We start from the raw sequence: 24,730 nt of genomic DNA on the forward strand, positions 1-24,730 counted from the left end.
ACCCAGTGTCTGTGCCCCCCCTCATACTAGGCCTGTGCTGGTTGGAGCCCGAAGCCTAACACTGAGCTGAGGGAACTGTTTTGGAAAAAATGAGCATTAAGTAAATTCTCATAGCTGTTTTCATGAGCCTCTCTCTTCTCATTTCTCTTTCTTCAGAATATCATGGCTGGTTGAGAGCACCAATCAGTTGTACTTTTCATCTTGAAGCAGCTATTAAGTAGCTGACTGTTACGTGTAATTTTTTTCCCCTGGATTCTGTTGTGTTTTATTCCTCATCAGCTAGAATTTACTGAACCTGACAGGCTCATAAAGTGTTTGACACTAGGATGGACCCCAAAGCAGAAGGAGTTGCCCCTGTTTGGCATGTGGGGATCAGTACAGTCATTTCCCATTTGGAATGCCAGTGAGAAAAATCCTGGACTGAGTTTGCACAGAACAGCAGCTGCCTGTGCAGGATTGCTGCAGCAGTGGGTCTGCTCCCATACTGGCCCCTGTGTGCCCACACAGGTTTGGCAGGGCAACAGCTCTCTTTGGGGCCTGCCCTGGGAGGGCTGAAGGGCAGGATGGGCATGGCTTGCCCTGCTGAATAAGGGAATCTGCACTGGATATGGAAATAGCAGAGGTGGGAGGGGAGCACGCTGTGCAGCCCCAGTGGGATCCCAGGAACCACATCATGGCAAATTCTGAGCAATTGCAGTCAGTGATGATACGGTCCCAGCAGTCGGACTGTGTGAGCCCCAGACCCACACAGAGCTGAGTGGTGACCCAGCACTTTGAAAGCACTTTGGAGGACCTGACCCTGTTTACCCATGGTATGATAGCGCTAGTAGACTGGGCATAGCACAGCTGAGCAGGGACATCACAGGTGAACCCCCAAGACCCATTTGCTGTTTGATTATGCTTTGGAATAGTTGTATTTTAAGTGCTTTTGCAGAGCAGCCTGGTAGCCTAACACCTCCATAGGGTGCAGGGTTGTATATAGAAGGCTCACGTTCCAGGAGCCCATGGCACCCCAGGCAGAGAGCAAATATTTATCAGCACTTTCAACCACTGAGAACAGCTGGCCCAAGGCCATCAGTCTGGTGCTTGCCTTGATTGTGCAAGGGATAGCAGGGTAACCTAGGCACAGGTGACACAAAACAAGACCTGTCAGCACCTCACCTCACGCCTGGGAAGGGAGCAGTGAGGGTTGCAGAGATTTCTTGGAGCCATCTGGTTTCTATTGTCACAGGTCAGGGAACAGATAATACTGCTCACACCATTTTACCGGCCTATGTGACTGAGTGGCCTGTGTGACAAAGCCAGCACAGAGCGAGCTTGTGGTACCTGCTGGTACCTCTGGTGCGACAGGAGAGGTTGGACTGCAGGTGCTGGGAGCCAAGCCGGCTGCAGGCACAGTGACCTGCTGCTGGCTGCTCTTGCATGGGGCACAGCACAGCCCCACCACACTCTCCTGGGCATACAGCAGAGCTGGGGGGAGCAGAGCGCAAGGGTCTGGCAGCAGCTCCTGGCCCGGTTGCACCAGGAGAGTATTTCATTTTTGGTGTTACAGTGAGAGCTACAGTGAATTTACAGTGTGCGATTAATGGAATTAAATAAGCAGAAGAGAGGCTGAGCCCCTTATTTATCTGGGAGTTGTGGTGAGCGCTGCAGCTGTGTTGGAGCTCCTCCTGTAGGCCACCTTCCCATGCTGCAGTTTGTGGACGTGGGGCGCGATCCTGCGCTCGGATGAGGGGTACCCGCACTTGTACGAGCAAGTGTGCACGCACAAATCACATCCCACACTTTCACTGTGGGATCCAGCCAGCCGAGCGCTGCTGTCCACTTCGTTGTTATTAGCAAACACAGGACAGGCTGGCTCCAACCAAGGCTAGTTCCTGCTCCCTTGTGGCTGCCAGTATTTCTGGGCTAGATCCTGTGCCACCTTCCCAGAGGAAACTTTTTCCCTTAAGTCCAGATTACAACTCGAGGCCACTGCCCTTCATGCCCAGTCCCTTTGGCATGTCCCTCCAGTGGTCGGCCCCTGGGAGCAGGACAGGCTGGAGGTGGTGAAAGCCAGAGAGCATGCTGCTGGCCAGCACATTAGTTCATGATAATCTTTAGGTTGTGCATGAGATTTATCTGTGCTCCTTCTTCCCAGTGCAGGGGAGGGGGGGCTGCATCCACTTCCCCACAGCTTTGTATAGAAACACTGCTGGCCTGCCCAAACCCTGTGTTCTCTTGCATTTCCCTTACAGCCACCGAGAACATTGCATCTCCCAAGCTTGCAGCCCTGGCAAGGGAGCTTAGACAGTGGGAAAGGTGCCTGGGTTCCTGGAGATGGTGAGCCCAGGAGGTGCTGGACCTGAAGTCCAGATAGCACCCAGGAAGCACGTGTTGTGGGTTTAATGGACTACTCAGGAAACTGCCTGGCAGGCTCACAGCACTCACGTTCCAGTAATAAGAATAATAAGGCTGAAGCACTGCCAGCAATTGATTCAGGAGCGCATTATGTGCTCATTTGAGACGCTGCGCAGATTGACAGTGGTCAATGCTTGTGCTAATGTGGTTGATTTCACAGGAGGCCAGGAAGCACTTGCAGCCCAAGCACCTTTCCCTCCCCACGCCCTTGTGCATCTGCCTGAGCTGCTGAGCAGTGTAGGGCCAAGGCTGCCCAGCTCCTTGGCTGCTGCAGCCAGGGCCAGCCGAGCTGCCCCAGAACCCTGTGTGCCTGGGCTGCCCCGGCCTGCCCGCAGCACAAGCACCTGCAGAGACTCTGCATGCAGACGGATTTTGGACCTGCAGACCCTGAAGTGGACTGTATCTGAGAGACAGACACCCAGGAATATTTTCAAGGCATTTGTAAAGTGTTCTCAAGTCTGTCAAGGAAAGAGACGTTTTCCAATCCTGTTTCCATAGTCTGGCTCTGTCTTTATGTTGACGGCAATAGCAGTAGGGATCCCTACTGCTGCTTTGGAGAGGCTACTCCTTGCACTTCCACTTCCCACTTGCTGGGAAGGAGGGGTTTTACTAATTGAGCTTTTTCTTAATTTGCACTTGCTGTATTAACAACATCAACCCTGTCACTTTAAAGCAAAGCAAAACGAAAAGTCATAGTGCTTTTAAGTTTTTTCCTAGCTCATTTCCTTCCAATTTCCCAGACCTTCTGCTTTCTAGGAAAAATGAGTTGAAAGTGTTACTCTGATCAAGTTTGAGGATGAAGCAGAAATTCCCAAGAGCCCCAGAAAGAAACAAGAGCAGACTCCCAGTCCCAGGCAGTTGTGGAGTGAGGTGGGAAGATGAGTCAGTGCTGCTGTAGTCAGGGGCTGCAGAGCATGGTGCAGAGATGGGACAAGCCTTGCCAACCACCACTCCATGTAAGGGTTTCAACTGCTCTCCAAGCAGCCCATCATCCTTCCGTTTATTTACTCATTTGTTTGCCTTAAAGGGGGGAACAGGTGTACATTAATTCATCACCAGAGTTTAAATTAAGTCATTTTACTTCTAAATGAGTCACTAATTTGCAGGAGTGTTTAATTACAGCCTCTTTGCACTCAGGTGCTGTATTACTTCTGACTTTCTCACCTGCTTGCCCTCTTAAGAGGCTGCCGCTGATTAGACCATTTCAGCACATCCTCGTTGCACATCAAAGCAATTAACCCTAATGGCAACACCTTGATGCTCCTCCTCGGTTTTGGGGGCTCTTGGCAGCCTTGTCTCCCCCAGGAAATAACTTCCCACCACTGTGGCAGGACACAGACTTGCTGTGCAAAGCATACTGCACACCACAGCTTGGGCAGCCCTGCAGCCTTTTGGCAGCGATTTGCAGCATAGATTGAGCACAAACAACTGCACTGAGCTCTCCCTGCTTCTGCTGCGAAGAGAGGACTTGCTCCAGCACCCACCTGTGTCTGGTGCTGGGTGTTCACAGGGTGCAAGCAGAGCTGGTGCTTTCTTGTCTTGCTCCTCAGCAGCAAGAAAATGCTCACTGATACCCTTGGGGCTTGTTTTGGCTACACCACCAGCTAGCCAGCTCTCTGCGTGTGCTGTCTCTGCAGACTAAGGCTACCTTTTCCAAAAAGAAGCATTATTTTTGTCTTTGACAGGCATTGGTGGATTTTCCTCCTTGGTTTGTCTACTTGTGCTTCTTCTTTAGTGTGCTATGAATTGAATAGACTGTTATCAAAACCCCTCCCACTCATCTCTACTCCAAACAGAAAAGTGCTTACACATTTTGTTCCTCATACTTTTTCATGCCTCTGATCATTCCTATTGCCCTTTCCCAGTTCAGCCCCACCATTAGATGGGCAGTAGTCATCCCTGCCACACATTTGACGGAGGAAAGCATCTAAAGAGCTGATTCAGTGAGCAGCCTATCCTGAAAACCAATTATAGGTGCCTGAATGAAGAGAGCCCTGAGCTGTGCTGGGATGTCTCTATGCCTGAGAAGAGGAATTTGCAGGGGCTGTGTCAGCCAGGCTAGTGGGTTTCCAGCCAGAAGCAGTGCTAGAGATTTCCACTCCCACCATCCCTGCTGCAGTGCCTCTGAGTGCTGCTGCTGCCTGCTTATTATGCTGATAATAGAAAATTACAGGTTTTCTGTAGGAAATGTCTATTTACATCCTACATTTCCCAAACTACCTATTAGCATCGCTGTGATGTCACATTCTCCTGCGTGTTTTCGTCAGCGCTGGCCACTCTGCTTGTGGACAGCCTGCTGCTGCAGGGAGGGCTGGTGGCATGGGACACACATGGGGACAGGGCCAGCCTGTGTCCTGCATGTGCTGCAAAGCCCCTGGGGCTGCTGCAGCCATGCAGATAGTGCCTGTGCTCCATACCAGAGCTGGATGCCTGCACCCACTGCTGGCTGCTTGGGAAGTGCCAGAGTAGGGGACAGCAGTGGGTGTCACCTTGAACACAGACAGTGGTTGTTGGGGCTGAGCAGAGGGACTCTGAGGGCTGTCCAGGTCAGCCCAGTCAGGGAGCCGCGCTTCCCAGTTCACAGCTGATCCAGAGCTGACAGACTCACGGGTGTTTTACTGCCTGAGAAATCTCCTGAAATGGCTGTCTGCCAAGCGATGAACACAGATGCCTGCAGAGAGAATAACACGTGCTGCTTCCCCTGCTCTGTTTGCTCAACATTTTTGCCTGTGGGCCAGCAAAGCTTCAGGGACCCTGAGCTGGAGCATGATTTTAAGAAGGCTTTGGCTGTGTTGGTGATTTCAGGGGGAGGGAGTTCATGGGGTGACTGATTTCTGCTGTAGCTGCCTGCTCTGGGCTTGCCCAGAGCTGCATGTGCAGAGCAAGTCCCTGCACGAGGCAGCTGTCTTGTCTGGGTGCCTCACGTCTCTCTCTGACAAAGAGGCCATCCCATCTCAGAGGGGTGCTTTGGGGCTGGTCCTTTCTTACCTTGTTTTATGCATGGACAAAGATGACAGGGAAGTCTTTGGGAAGGGCCTGCCTGGTTGTGGAGGAGCTGTGCACCAGCACACGGCTGGTGGGAGAAGGACTTTGTATGCGAGGCCAGGATGCAGGTGGGATAAGGATGTGCTTTTCAGGCAGTTGCATAGCATGCAGTCCTTTGGCCAAAATTTATAACCACATCTCTTCTCCAGGTTTATAGTTCCTTGTCACTCTATTAACTCAAATGAGAGATGTTTACATTGCATAAGTAGCTGGAGCAGTGGATAGTAACCTATCAATTTTCATGACTATTCCCTGGCAAAAGCTCATAGGCTGTCTTGCAGGACACTAATACTTAAAGCTCCTGGGGCACAAGACACCCAGGGCTTGCTATATTTCAGGAAACTGCAGTTCAACAGCTAATAAAACCGCTAGGTCAAGAACTGCACAGTCAGGTCTCTGTGGAGTTCTGGCATAAGACCAAATTTCTGCTGATAGTACATCCAAAGGAAAGGATGAGCATGCAGCGAGAGTGGAGGTGAAGGCTCATCTGCAGCAGGATGCTTTAGCAAGGCGCTGCTTTGCCAGCAGGTCACAGGAGGCAGGTCCCACTGGGGACTGCGTTATAGTGTGGTCTGGCATGACACTTTGGCTGGGGACAGCCACAGAAGATGCATCTGGCCTGGGGAGTGGTGTGCAGGGAAATGCAGATTTCCTGGCCGAAATGCGCATGTGCTGCAGCGTCCCACTGTGCTGTAACTGCTCCTGACGCCCTCCCTCCCACTCTTTCTCTCCACAGTCCATTGACCCGGGGCAGCAGTTCACCTGGGAGAACTCCAACCTGGAGGTGAATAAACCGAAAAACCGCTATGCAAACGTGATCGCCTATGACCACTCACGTGTCATCCTGACCTCCATTGATGGTAAGAGTGACTCCAGAGTGAGCACCCCAGCTAACAGCTGAACCTGGCTGTAGCAGGGGACCGTCTTTTTCCCTGTTCTTAGTCGAGCAGGGGCAAGCACTAGGAAACATATCCAGCACCAGTGTGAGCAGGTGTATGTTCTGGCTGCGAGAAGAGGGGAAGGGCTCTGCAGGGCTTCCCCAGCTTTCCCTATGTCCTCAGAGCATCGTGCCCCGTGTGGTTGCTTCTTGCTACTGCTGGTGCCAGCAGAGATGTCTGTTCCAGCAGCCTCCCTTCTCACTGCTGGCCTCACTGTGTGACTTCATTGTGCCGTCCTTGGCACAGTGTAGCACATGGTGGTACATGGCAGTGTTAGCCCTACCACCATCTGTCCCAACATAACTGCAGGGCCAGTATCTTCCTCTGGGACTTGGTGTTTGATCCCAAGTAAGTGCCCAGTGGTGCAGAGGCTGAGGGTTGCCCCTTCCCCTGCGACATTAGGCTCCACACATCCCTTTGCTCCGTGGAAAACACATCAGGCCCTGGTGTTCATAGCACTAATCCCTGTGGCTCCAAGAACCAGCCCCACATCTCTGGAGTTTGGGATAATACATGCTTTCAGAGCCTGCTTTGCAGTCACCTTGCACACAGAGGAGCTGGAGCCCAAGTACCGAAGCCCAGGCTCACCCATTCCCACTGTTTTGTAAATCAGCACCCAGCTCAGTACACCAGAGCTGAGCCCACTCATGGGGGTTGAGAAGGATGCAGCTAATTCAGGGTAATTCAGCTTCAGGAAGAGACTGGGACTTGGCTTTGCATACAGGTGGCCCTGCCCCGCTTAGCATTCTTTTTGTTGGATGGAAGAGTCTTTTCTAATGCTAATGCACCACTCAACCTCTTCCAAAGGAGGAGGGGATCCAAATGGTCCCTCACATCAAGGCCTGTTGAGCAGCAGCAGCTCTGTGAAGGCCTGGCATGCCTGATTATGGGCAAACCCTGTTAGATACTTGTGGGGCGAGCACATGGGAGAATCCCTGTTTTCCAGCCCGACTCAGTTGCTATGAGTAGTGTCTGTGTCTTCCTGGGAATCGTTCCCAAAGCACCCTGCCGGGTCCCCGCTGAACATGCCAAGGGAGCCAGGCGCTGCATTCCAGCTGCTGCTGCTCCCCCAGAGCCACCAGCACTTTGTTTCTGCTGTTGTGAGACTGATGGCACCTGTAGATAATTCCCCTTGACAAAAGGGCCATGGGGAGACCCCCAGCTTTATTTCCTTCCTCTAATGAAATGCAGATGCACTGTCCTTGGGAGACTAGGAGCTTCCTGCTGCTTTCCCTCCCTGCAGCCTGGGCAGCCCATGCTGGGCAGGCTTTGGAAACACAGCCTCAGGCCTCTCTCTGTTTTGCTGAATTTATTTTACTAACTGTGTGTTTGCATTTTAAAGGCCTTTACAAGAAAGTCCTTTCCATAGTGGTGGAGGCCGAGTGGGAGCTGGAACAGCCTCTGCCAAGAGGCAGCAAAGCAAGGGGGGGGTGTCTCAAACTAAGGAGGGTTTCAGTGGTGGTGAGAGGAAGGTCTCTGGCTCCTCTGGGGTACTAGTCCCTGCAGGAGGGATGGGAGCACATCCCTGCCTGACATCCCCTGCTAACAGACAAGCTAATGAAGCAGCCTTATTTTAGAAAGGTGCTGTAGGACTATAACAAATTACTGGTGAATTTAAAACAATTATTTCAGTCAATAGCTTAGGGCCAAACAAGCTCCTTAATATTCCTGCCTGTGAATTTCCCTTTGTGTGCGGGTGGCAGCTGTCTCTCTGCTTTGGTGCTGCCTTGTTGCATTAATGTGGGAGTTACAAAGGGTTCTTCCTTGTTCAGGCACCATACCTGTTCTTTACAGGATCCCTGAGAGAGATCCTGGCATCACCCTGTAAAGGAGACTTCTCAAGAGCCTTGTGAACATGCCAACTTCTTCCCTGCCTGCAGGGCCCAGCAGAGCAATAGGCACAGGGTGGTGGGCTGCCACTGAAGTAACACTTTGCCCTCTTTTTCCACAGGAGTCCCAGGCAGTGATTACATCAATGCCAATTACATTGATGGCTATCGGAAGCAGAATGCCTACATTGCCACACAGGGACCTCTGCCAGAAACCCTCAGCGACTTCTGGAGGATGGTGTGGGAACAGAGAACAGCAACTATAGTCATGATGACCAGGCTGGAGGAGAAGTCCAGGGTACAGTGTGTGCTTCCTCTCTTTTCCAGAGCTGGAGGTGGGGGCAGGAAGGAGGTATGGGAACCCAGGGAGAGGCAGGTCCAGTGGTGCTGCAGGCGCCTCAGCAACAAGTGCCTTGTAAGCATATCCCCATGGAGTGAAAGGGTAGCAAGACCTCCTGTTGCTGTGTTGCTCATTAACCCCTGTCTTATGTGCATGTTTCTTCACCAGAAGGGTGCTCAGGCATTGGAACAGGCTGCCCAGGGCAGTTGGTGCAATCACCGTCCCTGGAAGGGTTCAAAAATTGTGTAGATGAGGCCCTCAGTGACATGGTTTAGTGGTGGACTTGGCAGTCCTGGGGTGAAGGTTGGACTTGATGATCTTAAAGGTCTTTTCCAACCTAGTTGATTCTATGATTCTGTGCGCATGCATCCTTTCCCTGCCCACATCACTCGTGCCAAAGGAAGAAAGGAAAGCTCTGAGATGGAGAGTGTTGACAGTCCCAGAAGCTGAGAAGCTGCAATGGGTAGGTGGTAGCAGCATCCTGCAGCTTGACAGGGCCCTGGCATCTCTGGCAATGAAGGAGAATGGCTGATGGGGTCTTATTGCAATAACAAGACTAATTTATGCCTTCTTCAATGATGACATGTATAAATGATCATCTCATACTGCCAAGATTAGATATTCTGATGTAATAAATGCAAAGCTGCCTGCAAACCATGGGGACAGCCTGAGGTGGAGAGGAAAGAGCAGCTGCAGATGATGCTTATGGTGTTTCATGACTGAGGTTCTTACTCGGCCCCTGAAGCAGGAGTTTGTAAGCTGTGACCCAAGTGCTGCTGTGCTCAGATGCATCCTTTAGGCAAAGCCTGCCCAAGCAGGAGCCACCTTCTGCCTCTCGTGATTCAGTTTGTTCCTAAAAGTAAAATTTTAGCAGTGAGCATTTGTACTTGCAGAATATTTTAGTGTTGCCATGCCAACAGCAGGAGAAGGGGCTGTGCACTCAAGCTGTGAAGCACTGGTTATTTTTAGCCCAATAAGCTCATTCTTGAGAAGCAGAAACTGTCAAGTTTGGGTTTAGTTAAAACTTTTGCCTGCATGCTCTCCCTCCGTTTCAAAGCTTTAGCACTGAAATGCTCACAAGGGTGTCCTAGCCTACGCTGGCTGGGAGGAAGCAGCTGGAACAACCGATCACCGTGGCAAAACAGATCTGCTTTTCCTACATATGCAAAAATAGGGTTTGTTCATGGGCTTCCCCAGCTCTACAAATGCTCTACAGCCTGCAGGAAAAGCAGTATTCCTTGGAGACGAGCTGCCTCTAGAGATACAACCCCGCTTCGCACTATGCTTCCTGCTGCACTGCCCTGCCTGCTTTGTCCTGTGGCCACCATCACCCACTCCAGCCCAAACAGGGAGGTGAATTAACCTGACCCTTCCTACAGCTCAGGGCTTGGCACGTGGGCTAAGCAAGATGAGAAGCTACTGATCAACTGCTCTCTGCAGCTGGGGGTTATATGGGGACTTTTTTGTGACTCTGCATTTCAGTGATGGAGCACGTATTTGAAGTACGAGGAAAAGCCCTTTTAGGTTGCCAAGTAAATTCCTGCCCGGAGTCCTGACTCACTTAACTTCCAGGCTGCTTAGTTATGGAAGGCACTCCAAGGTGCGTGTTTCACAAAGATAACGGGTTTCCTTTGACCCCACAGGCACTTGTCTTTGCCTGAGATGCCTGTGCTGCTGAGCCATGTGTTATCTCCCCCTAGCACACTCCTTGTCATGTCCTCCTGCAGGCAGGCAATTACCTCTTGCAGGATTGGTTTCTGTCCAAACACAGTGTGTGGTCAGGCTTTTGGTGATAGGACAGGCACCGTGAATCCCTGTCATGGGCAGAGGGTGACCAGAGCCCTCACAGAAGCTGCAGGCAGCCCACCTGCCCAGGCGTGCTGCTCAGGGCCTCTAGGCTGACCTGACTGCACCCAGACCTCAGCCCTTGCTCCCCAACGCTGCCTGCCCATGCCCTCCTGGCCCTTTGATGCATCCCCAGCACTAATGAGAAATCGGCAGTTTTCTTAAGCGCTGTAGGACAGGCAAGTTGCCAGGGAGTGGGGAAGCCCAGCCTCTCCTGAGTCAAAACAGCCCCGTACAGCAAGGGATGTGGTTGCTGGACTCTGTAGGTGCCTCAAGGCACCCACTCACAGGAGGATCCTGGTGGGCAGCTGGGATGTGGACTTGAGGAGATTACTTCCTCTGGGTTTTTTTGTTGGCTTCTCCAGCATCTTCCAAGGCAGGATGGCTTTCAGCCTCTTCCTGCTCTGCTTTTCCTCACGTCCCTTTGGTGATGGCTAGAGCTCACTCAGGAGTATACCTTTTGGGGACCAGGGAAGATCCTGGTCACTGCCTATTGCTCTCAGCTTTCAGCATGAGTCACTGTTTTATAGTTTACTCCACTCCAGAGCATTCAAACCTCATCTGATGCAACCCCTTGGGTCCCTGCGCATTGCTGCCTGCTGCTGATGTTCACACTACTGTGGGACAGCACTGCTCCAGGCAGTCACACAGTGTCAGAGCATTACCCACAGGTGACCTTGCTTGAAAGTCCCCTTGCCCAGGGATCCAGACGATCCAGGCACAGGATTGTCTCTCCAGCTGCAGAGCCTGGGGTGGGCAGCAGCGCCTCATGGTGAGATGTCCAGCCCAGAGCAGGCTCTGCCACCTTCCCAAGTGAGCTTCTCGTGTCCCCCTCAGCAGTGCTGAGTGTAGATAAGCCAGCCAGGACCAGCAGCAGCTTTGCAGCCCTGTAGGGGTGACACTGCTTTAAAGGGCTCCTGAGCTGCGGGGGGGGGGGGAAATCTTTAAAGAACATCAGCTTTTATGGTCTGCAATTTCAGCTGGCTTGATGGTCCAAATCATCCTCCCTTTTTCATGTTTTCACAAAGCGAGAGGCATATAAAGGATAGAAATGGCTGGATTGTGCAATTTAGCTGCCTTCAAAGCTTTACAATCAGTTTCAGAATCATTTGGTGGCAGTTCAGAAACACACATTGTAGATTAGCTTTCCCAAAGCTGCAAGCATGGCGTGTCCCTGACGGGGTGTGTTGCGTGAGAGAGGTATTAAATCAGGATTTCTCTTACCCTGGGCTATCCCCAAGAGCTCGGCACAGCGAGATCTCCCAGAGCAGTAGCAGTGCAGTAGCGTGTTCTGTTCCAGCCCAAAGCACTAAGCAGCCATCCCTGGGGTGTGATCTGCCCTGGTGCTTCTTGTCCCCAGGCAGGGGTGCAAAGAGGCTGGTTCTCAAGGGCTCTGAGGAAGAGATGCCTGGCAGCCACATCCTGCTCTACTCCTCTTGCTGGCAGCAATGCCATCTGGAGTTTGTGAGTGAGGCCGAGAGCAGAGTACAGCTCTCGAGCTGAGGAGAGGTGCCCAGCTGCTCTTGGGCACAGGGCATCAAAGGGGAGGGACAGGAACCACTCAGCAAAGCTGCAGTAAATGACTGTTCAGGACATTACTGTGCTTCTTAAGTTAATGAGAAGCAAGCACTGCCAGAAGAAAACATCTCTTATCTGCTTTTACTGCCACAGTGCATCAGCTTCAGCATAAAATTTACAGAGCTTGAAAATGGGGCATAAACATTATGGGTAAATTTGGCAGAAAATGTGACTGACTCTTATCTGGTCATGAATAAATAATTTTCAATTACCAGCCAGGCACTGCTATTATCCCACACAGGGAACTCCTATGAAGTTTGTTTTGTGCTCAAGCACACGTGGCCCTGTAGCATGTGTGTGGTAGGAGAGGACAGCTCTCCCTGAGCATGAGGAGCTGTGCTGCTCCACTGGAACATCCCTTGAAAACCACACTGAGGGCTATAGAGCAAGCAGATGGCTCCTACAGCACGTGCAGGATGCCATTCTGCCCTCCCCTCACCTCCTTCAGAGAGGGTCTCATCATCCCTGAGACAGGCAAAGCAAACGCCGGTGGCCAGAGGTGGAGATGCAGCTGTAGCTGCCGCTCGCTTGTGGATAAGACCAGTTTAGCTGTGAAATAAGGTTTGTGACCTCCGAGCTGTTCACTCTGCAGCTAGTCAGTGCAAAATAAAAGCCTGCTCTGTGCTAAGCGAGGAAGAGAAATCTTCTGAGATTTGTGCAAAGCCTACCGTGCTGGGAGCACACATCCAAGGCGCAGCACAGCAGCATGAACAGCAGGAGACCCCAGGCAGGAGGCAGTGGAGTTGCTCTGGGTGTGCAGGTGCCTGCAGTACCCCATTAGGCAGCCTTGCTCCAAGCACTTCTGCCAAGGCAGGACTTACTGAGAGTAGATCCGAAAAAAGCAGTGATAGATGCATCCCTTTGACCCCAGGTTGCCACACTCCAGCAGCCAGAGTGCAGGATGAGAGCCCTTCACTTTCACAAGCCCCACCCTGCTTAAAGTGCCTTCAATTAGAAGGCAGAACTTCATTGATTTCTAATTAAGCCTGTTGTTTCCCTTCCCACACGCTCTCCTGTAAACATGCTCAGTTAATAATTAAGTTTACTATTCCTTGACAAGCACAGATGATCTTCCATTTACTCCTTTCTCCTAGAGTGGGAAACCATTTTCAGTGCAGTGCACATGGGTGGGAATGAAGTCTTTCTCCTGTCAGTCAGGCACCGCAGCTCGGTGGGACGGGGGAGCCGGCTGCCAGATGAAATAGGGATGCTCAGGGTGCCAGTTAAATAGGGAGCTCGGGGCTTGGGAGAACAAAACCAGGGGAGTAGTTTGCAAACACTGAGCTTGTGAACAGGAGGAGGAGGAGGAGGAGGGCATCCAAAGGTAAGCAGGGAGGGATGCACAGGGAGATGAAAGGGTCAGAGGGATGGGGCCCTGGGGAGGTTTTAGGACTCTCTGCCAAGTGGGCTGCAGCAGGAGCCGTGACCAGTAGCTCAAAGTGCTCTGGCTCTGGAGTTGGGAGGGGGAGATAAAGGACCTGCAGTGCAGGGGTTCTCTGGAGAGCAGGAGTGTTCTCGTGGTGGAACAGTGCTGCCGGCAGGAGTAGGCTGAAAGACTGGTTTGGCCACAGTCTATGTCTTCTTGCAGAGGGACAAGAAGTTGTGTCTTTGTCTAAGCTAGTATTTGTGCCTTGCTGCAGAGCGGTTTTGAAATACCTGGGAGATGTATATTTCCAGGGATGTGCCACCTACCAGACAGGCATGTTGGTGTCTCTTGTTGATGCTCAGTGCACTAAAGCCTACAGCAATGCAGAAAGGGTGGCAGGGTCAGCCCTGTGGACACAGCATCCAGGCTGGAGGCCTGGTGTGGGCTGTGTCCCATCTTTCATCAGGGTGGATTGCTGCTGGGGGCTACACTGACAGGGGCACCCTGGAGACTACAGATGGTATGGGGAAAGGCGGTGCCTGTTGTTGTATTGTTGTGTACCATGCTGGACTCAAAGCTCTGTCCTGTCTCAGCTCAGTGCTATGGGTCAAGGACTTTGGCCAGATAGCAGGGAGCTAGTGAGGATACAAGCTGCAAACCACCTCAAATGCCCCAGTCAGCAGCCAAGCACTGACCCTTTCTCCTCTTCTCCCTGCAGGTAAAGTGTGACCAGTACTGGCCAAGCCGGGGTACAGAAACCTATGGGATGATCCAGGTGACACTGCTGGACACAGTTGAGCTGGCGACCTACACCGTCCGCACCTTTGCACTGTACAAGGTATGACTCTGGCTGGGCTGTTCCTGTTCCAGGTAGTGCAGAGCTGCTCTCCACTGCTGTAGGGCCCACAAGCAGATGCTGTGTCTGGCTTGGCCAGGCATGTCGCTCGTCCACACATGGGCCATTTCTCACAACTGGGCTGCAGTGGGACACCGGCTGCAGGTTGTGCATCTGGCCACCACCAGATTTTGGCCAGGACACCTGATGCTTTCCTGTATGCGTTCAAACCCTGTGATGGGCCCCAGAACAAGGTCCATGCTTGCCTCTGGCGAGTGTACATGTAATAGCTGCCCTCCCATTAGAGGGACAACATGGGAAACAGTGAATTTTTAGTACTCCTGTCACTAATAATGCAAATGAAGGGGCTGTGCTGACATGTGCTCCAGCCCTTCTGTCCTGCCTGTTGCATACCTCATTAGTGTTTGGAAATTCCAGGAGCAATGCTAGCAGCAGCATGTCACAGCAATGCAAACAGGCTTTGGAGCCAGCCGCCTCTGTGCATGACTGGGTCTGGGCCAGGAGCACAGCAGTGTGTGATGGGGACACACTCACACCCCAGGAAGGCATCTCGTTCCCAGCAGTCGCCTAGCCAGTCCTGCTGCATTGCTGTGTAGATCACTCAGCCAAGCCAAGACAGAAGCAGGACAGTCTCTGCAGACACCCGCTGATCAGCCAACCCATGATGCAGAGGAGCAGGGAGGACACTGGCTGCTGTGGCCCTTCCATGCCCAGTGCCCATTTTCCCTGAACATGCAGTGACTACATGGGTAGTGACCCCATGCTGTGCAGAAGGGAGTCTTTCACCTTCCCTTCAGTCTGTTTTGCCTCTGCAGAGCTGCTCTGCTTTCTGTATTAGCTGGCTTTCCACAGGGCATCTGTGTTTACAGAAGCTTTGCAAGAAGCTTGCATTTTGCCTTCCAGATTTTCAGTGGCAAAAGCCCAACACATGCATGATCACACACAGCATTACATGCCTGTTGTTACCCAGCCAGCTGGGTACCTCATTACCCCATAAATGGGTTCCTGTCCTAGGATGAGACTGTTCTCATACAAAACAACTCCTCTTTGTCTTCAACAGAATGGCTCCAGTGAGAAGCGAGAGCTGCGACAGTTCCAGTTCATGGCTTGGCCTGATCACGGGGTACCAGAATACCCCACCCCAATCCTAGCTTTCCTGCGACGGGTCAAGGCCTGTAACCCACCCGATGCTGGGCCCATGGTTGTCCATTGCAGGTAGGACTGGGTGTTTGCAAAGCTGCACCTGGGCTCATGCCTTCTGGCTACAGGAGCTTTAACTAAAAGTGAAGTTTCCTGTTCCTGCTGGGAAGGTTTCACAGTAGCATAACCTGTACTTGGGCTGGGACAGCAACCAGCAATGGTGATGCAGTGGTGACATTTATATTGCTACTGCTCTGTCTGATTAAGCAGCACTGCTGTGTGGAGAGCCTCAAAAAACACTTATTTCCTGAAAAATTGCAAGTACCATTTAAAAATGATCTGTGCCCAGCTTAAGTAGGTGGTGCCTTTCAGAGGCACATCTTTGACAGACAGGCATGCAGTGATCTCTGCAAACATTCATACACAGTGTTTTCAGCAGAACTCTCTTGCAGGGTAAAAAGGCAGCTCTTTAAGCAAAATGTTAGTCCACTAAAGCTCAGCATCTTCTCCAGGCAAGATTTATCTATACCAGCCAAGTGGGGACTATCACTGAACAAACCACTCCATCATTACTGTTCCAGCATGCGCCTTACCAGCAGTGTTTAATGCTCTTCTTTCATGCTCTGTTTCAGATGGGAGTGGGGTGTAATTAACACACAAACAAGCTGTATTAAAGCCCTGTTAAGGATCTGACTTGCACCATAAATGAGGAAATGTCTAGCTCCCTATCTCTGCCTGTGTTTACATGTCACGACAGCATGTCTGTAGTTTTCAGGGTGCTCTCAGGGTGAGGAGTTTGGGGATTGCTACTGCCCTTCTAACAGACGTGGAGAGGCATCCAGCGCTTGAGGAAAGGGCTCAGTATAGACATGCATGACCTCACCTTTCTGCTTTTCCCTCTCAGGCTGGCTGTCCTCGTTTTATGGGTTAGGAAACAGTGACCCAGATTAGAGGTCAAGCAGACTTGAAATTATGGGCTTCGCTGGTGTTGGGGACTTCAGATCTTCAGACTTCATGCATACATATGCTGTCACTCTCCTGCCTTTTAACACATTTCTCCTTCCCTTGAGGAGGTACTGCCAGCCACTGCAGGGACCAGCAGGGCGACTCTGTCCTTTCTGCTGCATCAGTGAACAGGCGAGCAGCAGAAGGGCTGAGTAGCCTCCCATATTCTCCAGTGCCTCTCTCCCTCACTCCTCCTGCCACCTCTTGTTTGGGGGTCAGCTTATTAGCCCTCAGTGCGGGGAGAAGCCTTCAACTCCCCCATTGCGCACTGTAGGTCTGGGTGCTCTCTTGGGCAAGAGCAGAGCTTGCGTGGCATCATTGGGAAGTGGTGTCGTCTCAGGCCACGTGCTTTGTTCCTGCAGTGCTGGCGTGGGCCGAACTGGTTGCTTCATTGTCATTGATGCCATGCTGGAGCGGATGAAGCATGAGAAGACTGTGGACATCTATGGCCACGTGACATGCATGCGCTCTCAACGCAACTACATGGTGCAGACAGAGGACCAGTACATTTTCATCCACGAGGCCTTGCTGGAGGCAGCCACGTGCGGCAATACCGAGGTGCCTGCACGCAACCTCTTTGCTCACATCCAGAAGCTGACCCAGGTGCCACCAGGAGAGAGCGTTACTGCAATGGAGCTGGAATTCAAGGTTGGTGGCAGAGCCCCAGCACCCTCCTTACCTGGCACCTTATCTCTGCCCACACGGCCCCACTGGGCCGCTCGCACAGGGGTTGGGAGAGGAGAGCCATGGATCATTACAGACAGTTACTCTCTTGTGTGTTTCTAAACCAGGTAGGCAGTGATTTAAAATACATTTGAATTGTAAAGCTTGTGTCGGCCATGGTTCCCCCTGGATTGGCAGCTTCTGGGGAGGATATAAAAGGCAGATGGATGCACAGTTCTCAGCAGCACGTTCTGCTCTAGGTTCACTGTGCGGCAGGAGATGCATCTGAAATCAGATGCAGATCGTGTTAGTGATAATTGATGTTACTGTGAACAACTTGTCTGGAAATGGCTCCAATTTAAATATGTGAGATGTTTCTAGTCTCATTTCTGCAATGTTGAACTTTTTTGTCTTTTAACCACCTCGACACCAAGCCTTGGTGTCTAGAACTGGTGAAGGCAGTGTTTTAAGGCACACTGTTCTTAGAAATCCAAGCCCACATTTTGCTGCGTGTATCTGTGAATGCCAACTGCAGATATTTATTACAGCCTTGGAGATGGAAGTGAGCTCTGGTAAGCACCCATATTCTCAGTTTAGGTACATTAGTCCAGTGAACTCATGCAGGGGAATATAGCTCATGCAGAGAGGCAGCAGACCGTGCAGGCTGTGAAATGAACTGCAGCAATACAGCTTCACCCTGGGGATTCCTTCCAAGTGACAAAGGAGCAGGAGAGGTAAAATACTGGCTCTCTGTGTAAACTGGGAGCAGCTGAGCAGCTCTGTCCTATGGTTACCAAAGCCACCAGTGTCCTGGGCTTGGGACAGTAGAACATGCTGCATTAGTATCTCACGGTGACACCTGCCCTGAGAAACCCCTCAAGAGAGCCATAGAATTAGGCTCGACTCTAGCAACTCTCTTATAAGAAACACAAAAATTTGTTGTTTCTCTGAGGGTCTCTTTAGAACTGTGATAAAATTTGCTCCTCTGTGTGCCCTGGCAGTGTCCACTGCATGGAAAACCCTGGGGAACAGGATAAAGGAGGGCTTCACATGGCTGTATTACTCCCCAGGGAGCAACACTGTCCTTCTGTAGGGAGCCTCTGCCAAGGACCAGCTGCCACACACAGAAAGAAGGGTGGCTCTGGAGATGCTGGAGAGAGTCTTCTGGAGAAGGTGATAGGGCAGGAGCGGGACTTCTGTTTGAATGTCTTTGCCAGCAGATCTAAGTAACACATTTACCATGACTCCAGCTTACAGTCCTCAAAGAGAACCATAAAACGTCTTGCAGTAGCCCAAAATAGATCTTCTTTACCTAAAACTGTCACAATTCTCACATTTTTCTGTGTCCTTCTGGGGTGAGAAGTAAATAGCAGACATTGTTGGAAGATGGAAAGCTTTCTTTCCGTGGTGTCACCAGGCGTGTGTCTTTGGTTCAGTGAGGTACAATGCTTCATGTCCTGGTTCTTCGTGAGTCAGAGAGCTGCTGTGGGTCTCCACTTTGCTGTGTGTGGCTTTGAGGCTTCGCCAGCAGGTCAATGCAGATGGTTCCCCTGCTGTCACCTACAGCCACGCACCAAAAGGCAGCAGCAAGGCCATGCCATGCCTAGATGTGCATTGCCATGGCAGAGGGGCCATCACAGTCCTGAAAACCAGACTGGTTACTGGGAAATAGAGCAGCCAGATACAGCCTCCTCATAATGTGGTGACAGAGCCCTTTGTCCGGTCTGCAAAGACCTGGTCCCCAGTGGTTGTCCCTTGGTCGGAGGAGGGTAGGTGGCTGCATGTGCAGAGGGACTCCTGCGTGCCCTGCTGCCAGGGTACCAAGTTTTCCTCTGCTGTGTTCCCAGCAGGAGTCTGACACATTTTCTCCTCTTCCAGCTGCTGGCCAACTCTAAAGCACATACCTCACGTTTCATCAGTGCCAACCTCCCATGCAACAAATTCAAGAACCGCCTCGTGAACATCATGCCGTACGAGCTGACAAGAGTCTGTCTGCAGCCCATCCGGGGCGTCGAGGGTTCCGATTACATCAATGCCAGCTTTATCGATGGGTACAGGTAAGGGCCACCCTGAGGTGCCTATGCCAGCCTGTCCTGCCTGCTTGGCAACCTTGGCAGAACTGCCTTCTTCTCTTTCCCAAGGACTGGTCCTGGCTGCCTAGAGGTGGGCTGGGGATCACTTTGTTGTATTTTATTTTTTTTCCTCTTCTCAGACACTGCAGTGCGTATAGTTACAGTATGTAAAGACTGCTAGTGAGTGAGTGCTGCCAGGCTGGCTGGTATTGCTGTAGACAGATGCCCGCATGGCTGGGGTGGGAGGCTATGCTGGCTTCTGCCAAGGTTTATAGGATCTTCTGGTAGGCATCCCTTGGCATGTGTTTTATATCTGCAGCATCTAAAACAAACCTGCCCCCATCTAAAACAAACTATAGCAACCAGAGGTAGAAGTGTACTTGCACTGCATGACTGATCCAGGCAGCAACCCAGGACTCACTGTCCCATGTCTTGATTTTGGGGGAGTCTGTGGATCCTCAAACAGGGCTGGTGCTAGACATTGGGGAGCCTGTCACTGCGTTCTGCTGCCCAAGATACCTTTTAGAAAGCACAGATTAAGATCTAGTGGGACAATAATACTAACTGTTTCTGTATCTAGCTGGCATCATATTCTCAGCTGCTAAGGAGAGAAGAACGCAGGGAAACAGCCCAGTGGCCACATCTCATTTACAGCCAACTCCCAGACAGTAATCCAGACCAAATCCCAATGATGCACGTACAAGGCTTGTTCCTGTCACCTCTCTGTGTACCATCACAGTAGAGTCACTCAGTGCACGAGTGGGGGATACAACAATGAATGTGGCACAATCCACCCCCAGCTTGGCTCTGCCCAAACATTTCTGATGGGCTGGTGATCTCCCAAGAGCAACAGGCACTGCCAAAGGGAACAGATGTTGGTGCAGCAAGGCCAGTGGCTCTGTGCCTCCATCCATGCTCCAGTCACCAAACCCAGGAAGAGGTTCCAGGACAAAGGGATACGTGGAGGGAAGAGTGGGCAGGGAGCAGAAGGGGAGCAACCCTTGGAGCATCCCAACACAGCAAAACTTCAGTAAGCCAGGGTGGGACAGAGTAATGGGGAAGGAGGAAGGGACTGGGGAAAAGCTGCCACAGAGCAGCCTCTGCTCCCCCCGCCTGTGTGGCTCTGAGCCATCCAGCACTGCAGTGTTGCTGTGGCCGCCTGCCCTCACACCTGCCCTGGCAGCCCTGCATGTGATAAGCAGGCTGCAGCCGCTGTGTCCTGGCTCCACAGCCACAGAGCAGTGCTGGTTTTGCTGCTTGCTGATGCTCCAGAGGGAGTGCTGCCAGCACGGCAGGTGGTACCATTTCATGTGCTACCTACCCCATCCCTGAAGAGCGCTGTTACCTCTTTCTGTACTTTCCTTTGAACCAAGCAATCTTCTCAGTATTATCTAAAGAGATGAGTTGGCCCAAGGTCACATCACTGAATCTGCATCTTTACTACCTCTTTCTTTTCATTCTGCACCCCTACTCCCTGCTTTTTATGGTGTCTGATAAATCCACCTCGAAGCAGCCCCTCTCTTCATCCTGCACGTTACAGCTGTCCTACAGCACATTCATTAATTTTTAGCACGCGTGGAGAGATGCAGTGCTGGAGAGATGGGAGTGCTGCACGGGAGAATGCTGCCCCTCATCCTGCGGGCTCCGGCGCCTCGCTGTGGTGAAGCGAGACCATGTCATAGAATCATAGAATGGTTTGGATTGGAAGGGATCTTAAAGCTCATCCAGTTCTAACCTCTTGCCATAGGCAGGGACACCTTTCACTGGACCAGCTTATTCAAAGCTCCATCCAGCCTGGCCTTGAACACTGCCAGGGATGGGGCAGCAACAGCTTCTCAGGGCAACCTGTGCTGATGTCTCACCAGCCTCATAGTGAAGAATTTTTTCCTAATGTCCAATGTAAATCTCTCCTCTGTCAGGTTAAAGCCATTCGCCATTGTCCTATCACTACATGCCCGTGTGAAATGTCCCTCTCCAGATTTCTTGTTGGCCCCTTTAGGTATTGGAAGACTGTTATCTCTCCTGAGCCTTCTCTTTTGCAGGCTGAACAAGCCCAGCTCTCTAAGCCTGTCTCTGCTGCCTGTGTGGCCCCAGACCTATCATGTCTCTCAAGGGCAGCACCAGCATGCCAGGGTGGGCACTCAGCAAGCCAAAGAACCAACACGGCAGAACTGGGCCTCCTCAGAGGCCAAAGCACTAAGGGTGCTTTCTTCAGGATGGGGCCAGTGGCAGATCAAGCTCTGCTTTCACATGGGACATTCTGGGAAATGCTCTGGTTCACAGTGGAACTGAGGACAAATTTTGAAGCTCCAGAAAAGTTGGCAAAGCTGTTTTAATGATTTCCACACTGCAGGAATTACTTCTAGTAATTAGCTGGCATGAAGGACCAAGTGACAGGATGCAGTTGCTCTGTATCTTTCAATGCAATGGGAGGGACAGGGGGTGCTGAAGAGAGTCAAAGTGCAAGAACCCAGGGGTGCTGCTGGGATCATCACCAAGCACAGCCTCTCCTTCCAGCCTGGATGGGTGCTGGCAGCCCACTTGTGAGGGCCTGGGTGCCAATAAGGCTCTTAGTGCAACAACACTGGGGACAAACAGCAGCAAGAGGCTCGGCTGGGGACACTGTCAGCCCAGCAAGGACTAGGAGCCTTTCTGGATCCTACACCTGGAGGTGCTCACTGCGTTTGTAGGGAGAGGACATGTGCTGGGCAGGCTCATCTCTCCCCTAGAGTCCATGGCTAGTCTGAGACCTTCCTCCTGCAGCTGCATTGTCAGCCCTGCTCCCTGCTGCACAAGGCTCATGCTTCCAGACCCCCAGCCCCTGGGAGAGCTGGTCTGAGCAGCGCTGTGTTTGTTGCAGGCAGCAGAAGGCCTACATCGCCACGCAGGGACCACTGGCTGAGACCACAGAGGATTTCTGGCGGATGCTCTGGGAGCACAACTCCACCATCGTGGTGATGTTGACAAAGCTGCGCGAGATGGGCCGGGTACGAATCCTGCTAGGGGGAGAAGGGGGCTGTGTGCTGCTGTCTGTGGGCACCTCAGCTCGCCCCAGTCTGTCCCCAGCACCAGCTGCTCTGGGCCAGCCTTCCAGTGGTGTGTCCTGTGCCTGACCCTGTGGCCCTACAGCCACAAATGCTCTCTGGGGGTAGGAGGGAGGAGCAGCAACTTGTCGGTCCTAATGTCTTACCATGTTCCTCATCCACAGGAGAAGTGCCACCAGTACTGGCCCGCAGAGCGCTCTGCCCGGTACCAGTACTTCGTGGTGGACCCCATGGCAGAGTACAACATGCCACAGTACATCCTCCGGGAATTCAAGGTGACGGATGCCAGGGTGAGTGCAACTGCTGGCTCCCCAGCTCCTCTGCCCCACCTCTGTCCTGCCCAGGCCAGCAAAGGAAGCGTGCAGCAGCTCCTGTAGGAACCAGAAAACAAGGTGCTGCCTTGCACTGCAGGCAGAAAGGGCTGCTGCCCCCTACCACAAGCTCCTTCCTTGCCAGCTGTGTCAGCCCTGGTGAGTAGCTCAGAGATCCCTAACAGCACCAGACCTGGTCTTGCCTGTGTTGCACACTTCGGCAAGCATTTAACATGGGCTCCTCTGCACCTGGAGTCTCTGTGTGCAGCACCTGACTGGGTACAAGACCCCTGTGTGACAGTAAATGTGGTCCTAGGGTGGAGCTGGGCTCCAAACAGGACCAGGGCACTGACCCAACAGGGGCCCAAAGCCCTGAGCTCAGCTCAGCCACCCTAGGGTGAACATGGGAGAGCAGAGGTACGCCCCAACTCTCAGCAAAAGATCTGCCTGGGCTCACCCATGGCCTGTGCACCCTCTCACCTGGCCTGGGGCAGGGGGTCTGAGAGCAGGTCAGCAGCACCAGTGCTGAGGGGAGCGAGATCAGCCCCTCACCCCTGCTTGACATGTAACACCTCTATCCCCACAGGACGGCCAGTCACGGACCATCCGCCAGTTCCAGTTCACAGACTGGCCTGAGCAGGGAGTGCCAAAGACAGGAGAGGGCTTCATCGACTTCATTGGGCAGGTGCACAAGACCAAGGAGCAGTTCGGTCAGGATGGGCCCATCACAGTGCACTGCAGGTGAGTGGGAACAGATCAGCCCTCAGAGATGTCTCCTACTTCACTGACCCTGGCAGCTGACAGCTCCCCTGTGCTTGGTGCCCCTCCTGCACACCACTGGCGAGAGGCAGGCAGGGGAAGAGGAGGCACCAACATCCATGGGTGCCATGGGCCATTTGTAGCTCTTTGGAAGACTCCTTGGGCAGGGCAGGGTGCTCAGCAGCTTGGCCCAGAGGCAAGGCAGAATTGGTGGGCCCCATAGGCCTCAGGGGGCACCTCTGGCTGGCAGTGTCCCTGTGGCCTGTCCTAGTCCCATTGAGCAGATCCCTGTGCTTCATGAGCTGAGGCCACTTGCACTGCTCCAAGGAGCAGAGCCTCGCTGGGGTGGCAGGTCTCTAACAGCACCTCTTGCTCCCTCTGTGCAGTGCTGGAGTGGGGCGCACAGGTGTGTTCATCACACTCAGCATCGTGCTGGAGAGGATGCGCTATGAGGGGGTGGTGGACATGTTCCAGACGGTGAAGACCTTGCGGACGCAGCGGCCAGCCATGGTGCAGACAGAGGTGAGTGAGAGTGCCATCCTACCTGGGGTGGTGGGAGATCTGTAGGAGAAGGGAGGGAAGCCAATGCCTCCTGGATGTTGAACCTGCTGCCCACTGTCCTTGTTGGTCCCACTTCTCACATTTCCGTGCTTCCTGCCTTGCAGGACCAGTACCAGCTGTGCTACAGAGCAGCACTGGAGTATCTCGGCAGCTTTGACCACTATGCAACGTAACTAGTGCTTTCCTCCAGTCGCGGTGGGGATGTCTAAGAGTGGAGATGGGTCCCTCTGAGCCAGAGCTGCCCATTCCTCAGTCCTTCTGTACAGATGGAGGTGCTGCCCAGGCAGCAGACCTCCACACCAACCAGTTTTGACCACGGCATTTAGGAACTTCGCCCCAGCGCCAAACGAGGGAATCCGACTCCAAAAGCATTTCCAGTCTCTGGCTGAATTTCTGCTCATGTGCATCTCTCGCCCTCTCTCACGCCGACTGCATTTCACAGCGAGGCTTTAGGTGGGTGGAATGGGGTCTTTTTTTTAAACATGTAAAATAGTTACTAGTGGTTTTTATAATCTCCTCTCTCTTTATTTTTTATTGTTTGCAAGTCTTAATGTTTTGCCAAGGCAGAACTGGACCCGCCAAACCTTTGGGAGTTGGGCTTTTGGGGTTTTGGTATTTTATTTCCTTTTGCTTTTACATTTTTTACTGCCCTGTGTTTATTTCAACCCAGTCACTGCTGGTTCTGCCCATTTTAGTGCAGCTTCCTTGGTAATTCGCAGCAGCTGGCTTGTGGTTCCTGCCCGGCTCCATTCCCCATAGGCTGCTTTTTAATCCTCTGTAGAATATTAAATTTCATGGAACTGGACCTAAGCTACCAATTATTTTTTTAGCCTTTCCCCTCCCCCCCATTATTTCCTGAGTAGGTTTGGGTTTGGGAGGGCATCTGGGGTCACCGGAGAAGTGGTCCCCTTTGTCAGCTGGCAACCGTTTAGTCCTATTCCGATGCGTGTTAAACCAATCCAGTGACCGTGTGTATTG

General features: G+C 52.2%; 1 protein-coding gene across 1 annotated transcript in view; it reads left to right on the forward strand.

The window, feature by feature from the left end:
• The window catches only part of LOC104412657 (receptor-type tyrosine-protein phosphatase F-like), a gene marked incomplete at its 5' end in the record, with an annotated part of 42,529 nt that extends 18,258 nt beyond the window's left edge, over positions 1-24,271 (forward strand). Inside the window, 11 exons of the mRNA XM_010023438.1 lie at positions 6,182-6,305; positions 8,335-8,510; positions 14,060-14,179; positions 15,258-15,412; positions 16,705-16,990; positions 18,884-19,062; positions 21,938-22,064; positions 22,286-22,411; positions 23,019-23,173; positions 23,578-23,713; positions 23,857-24,271. Of these exons, the coding sequence (XP_010021740.1) occupies positions 6,182-6,305; positions 8,335-8,510; positions 14,060-14,179; positions 15,258-15,412; positions 16,705-16,990; positions 18,884-19,062; positions 21,938-22,064; positions 22,286-22,411; positions 23,019-23,173; positions 23,578-23,713; positions 23,857-23,925 (1,653 nt within the window). The remainder of the gene's footprint in view (positions 1-6,181; positions 6,306-8,334; positions 8,511-14,059; positions 14,180-15,257; positions 15,413-16,704; positions 16,991-18,883; positions 19,063-21,937; positions 22,065-22,285; positions 22,412-23,018; positions 23,174-23,577; positions 23,714-23,856) is intronic.
• Between the last annotated feature and the right edge of the window lie 459 nt (positions 24,272-24,730).

The sequence above is a fragment of the Nestor notabilis genome, unplaced genomic scaffold (genome assembly GCF_000696875.1).
Source record: "Nestor notabilis isolate BGI_N333 unplaced genomic scaffold, ASM69687v1 scaffold321, whole genome shotgun sequence".
NCBI lineage: Eukaryota > Metazoa > Chordata > Aves > Psittaciformes > Psittacidae > Nestor > Nestor notabilis.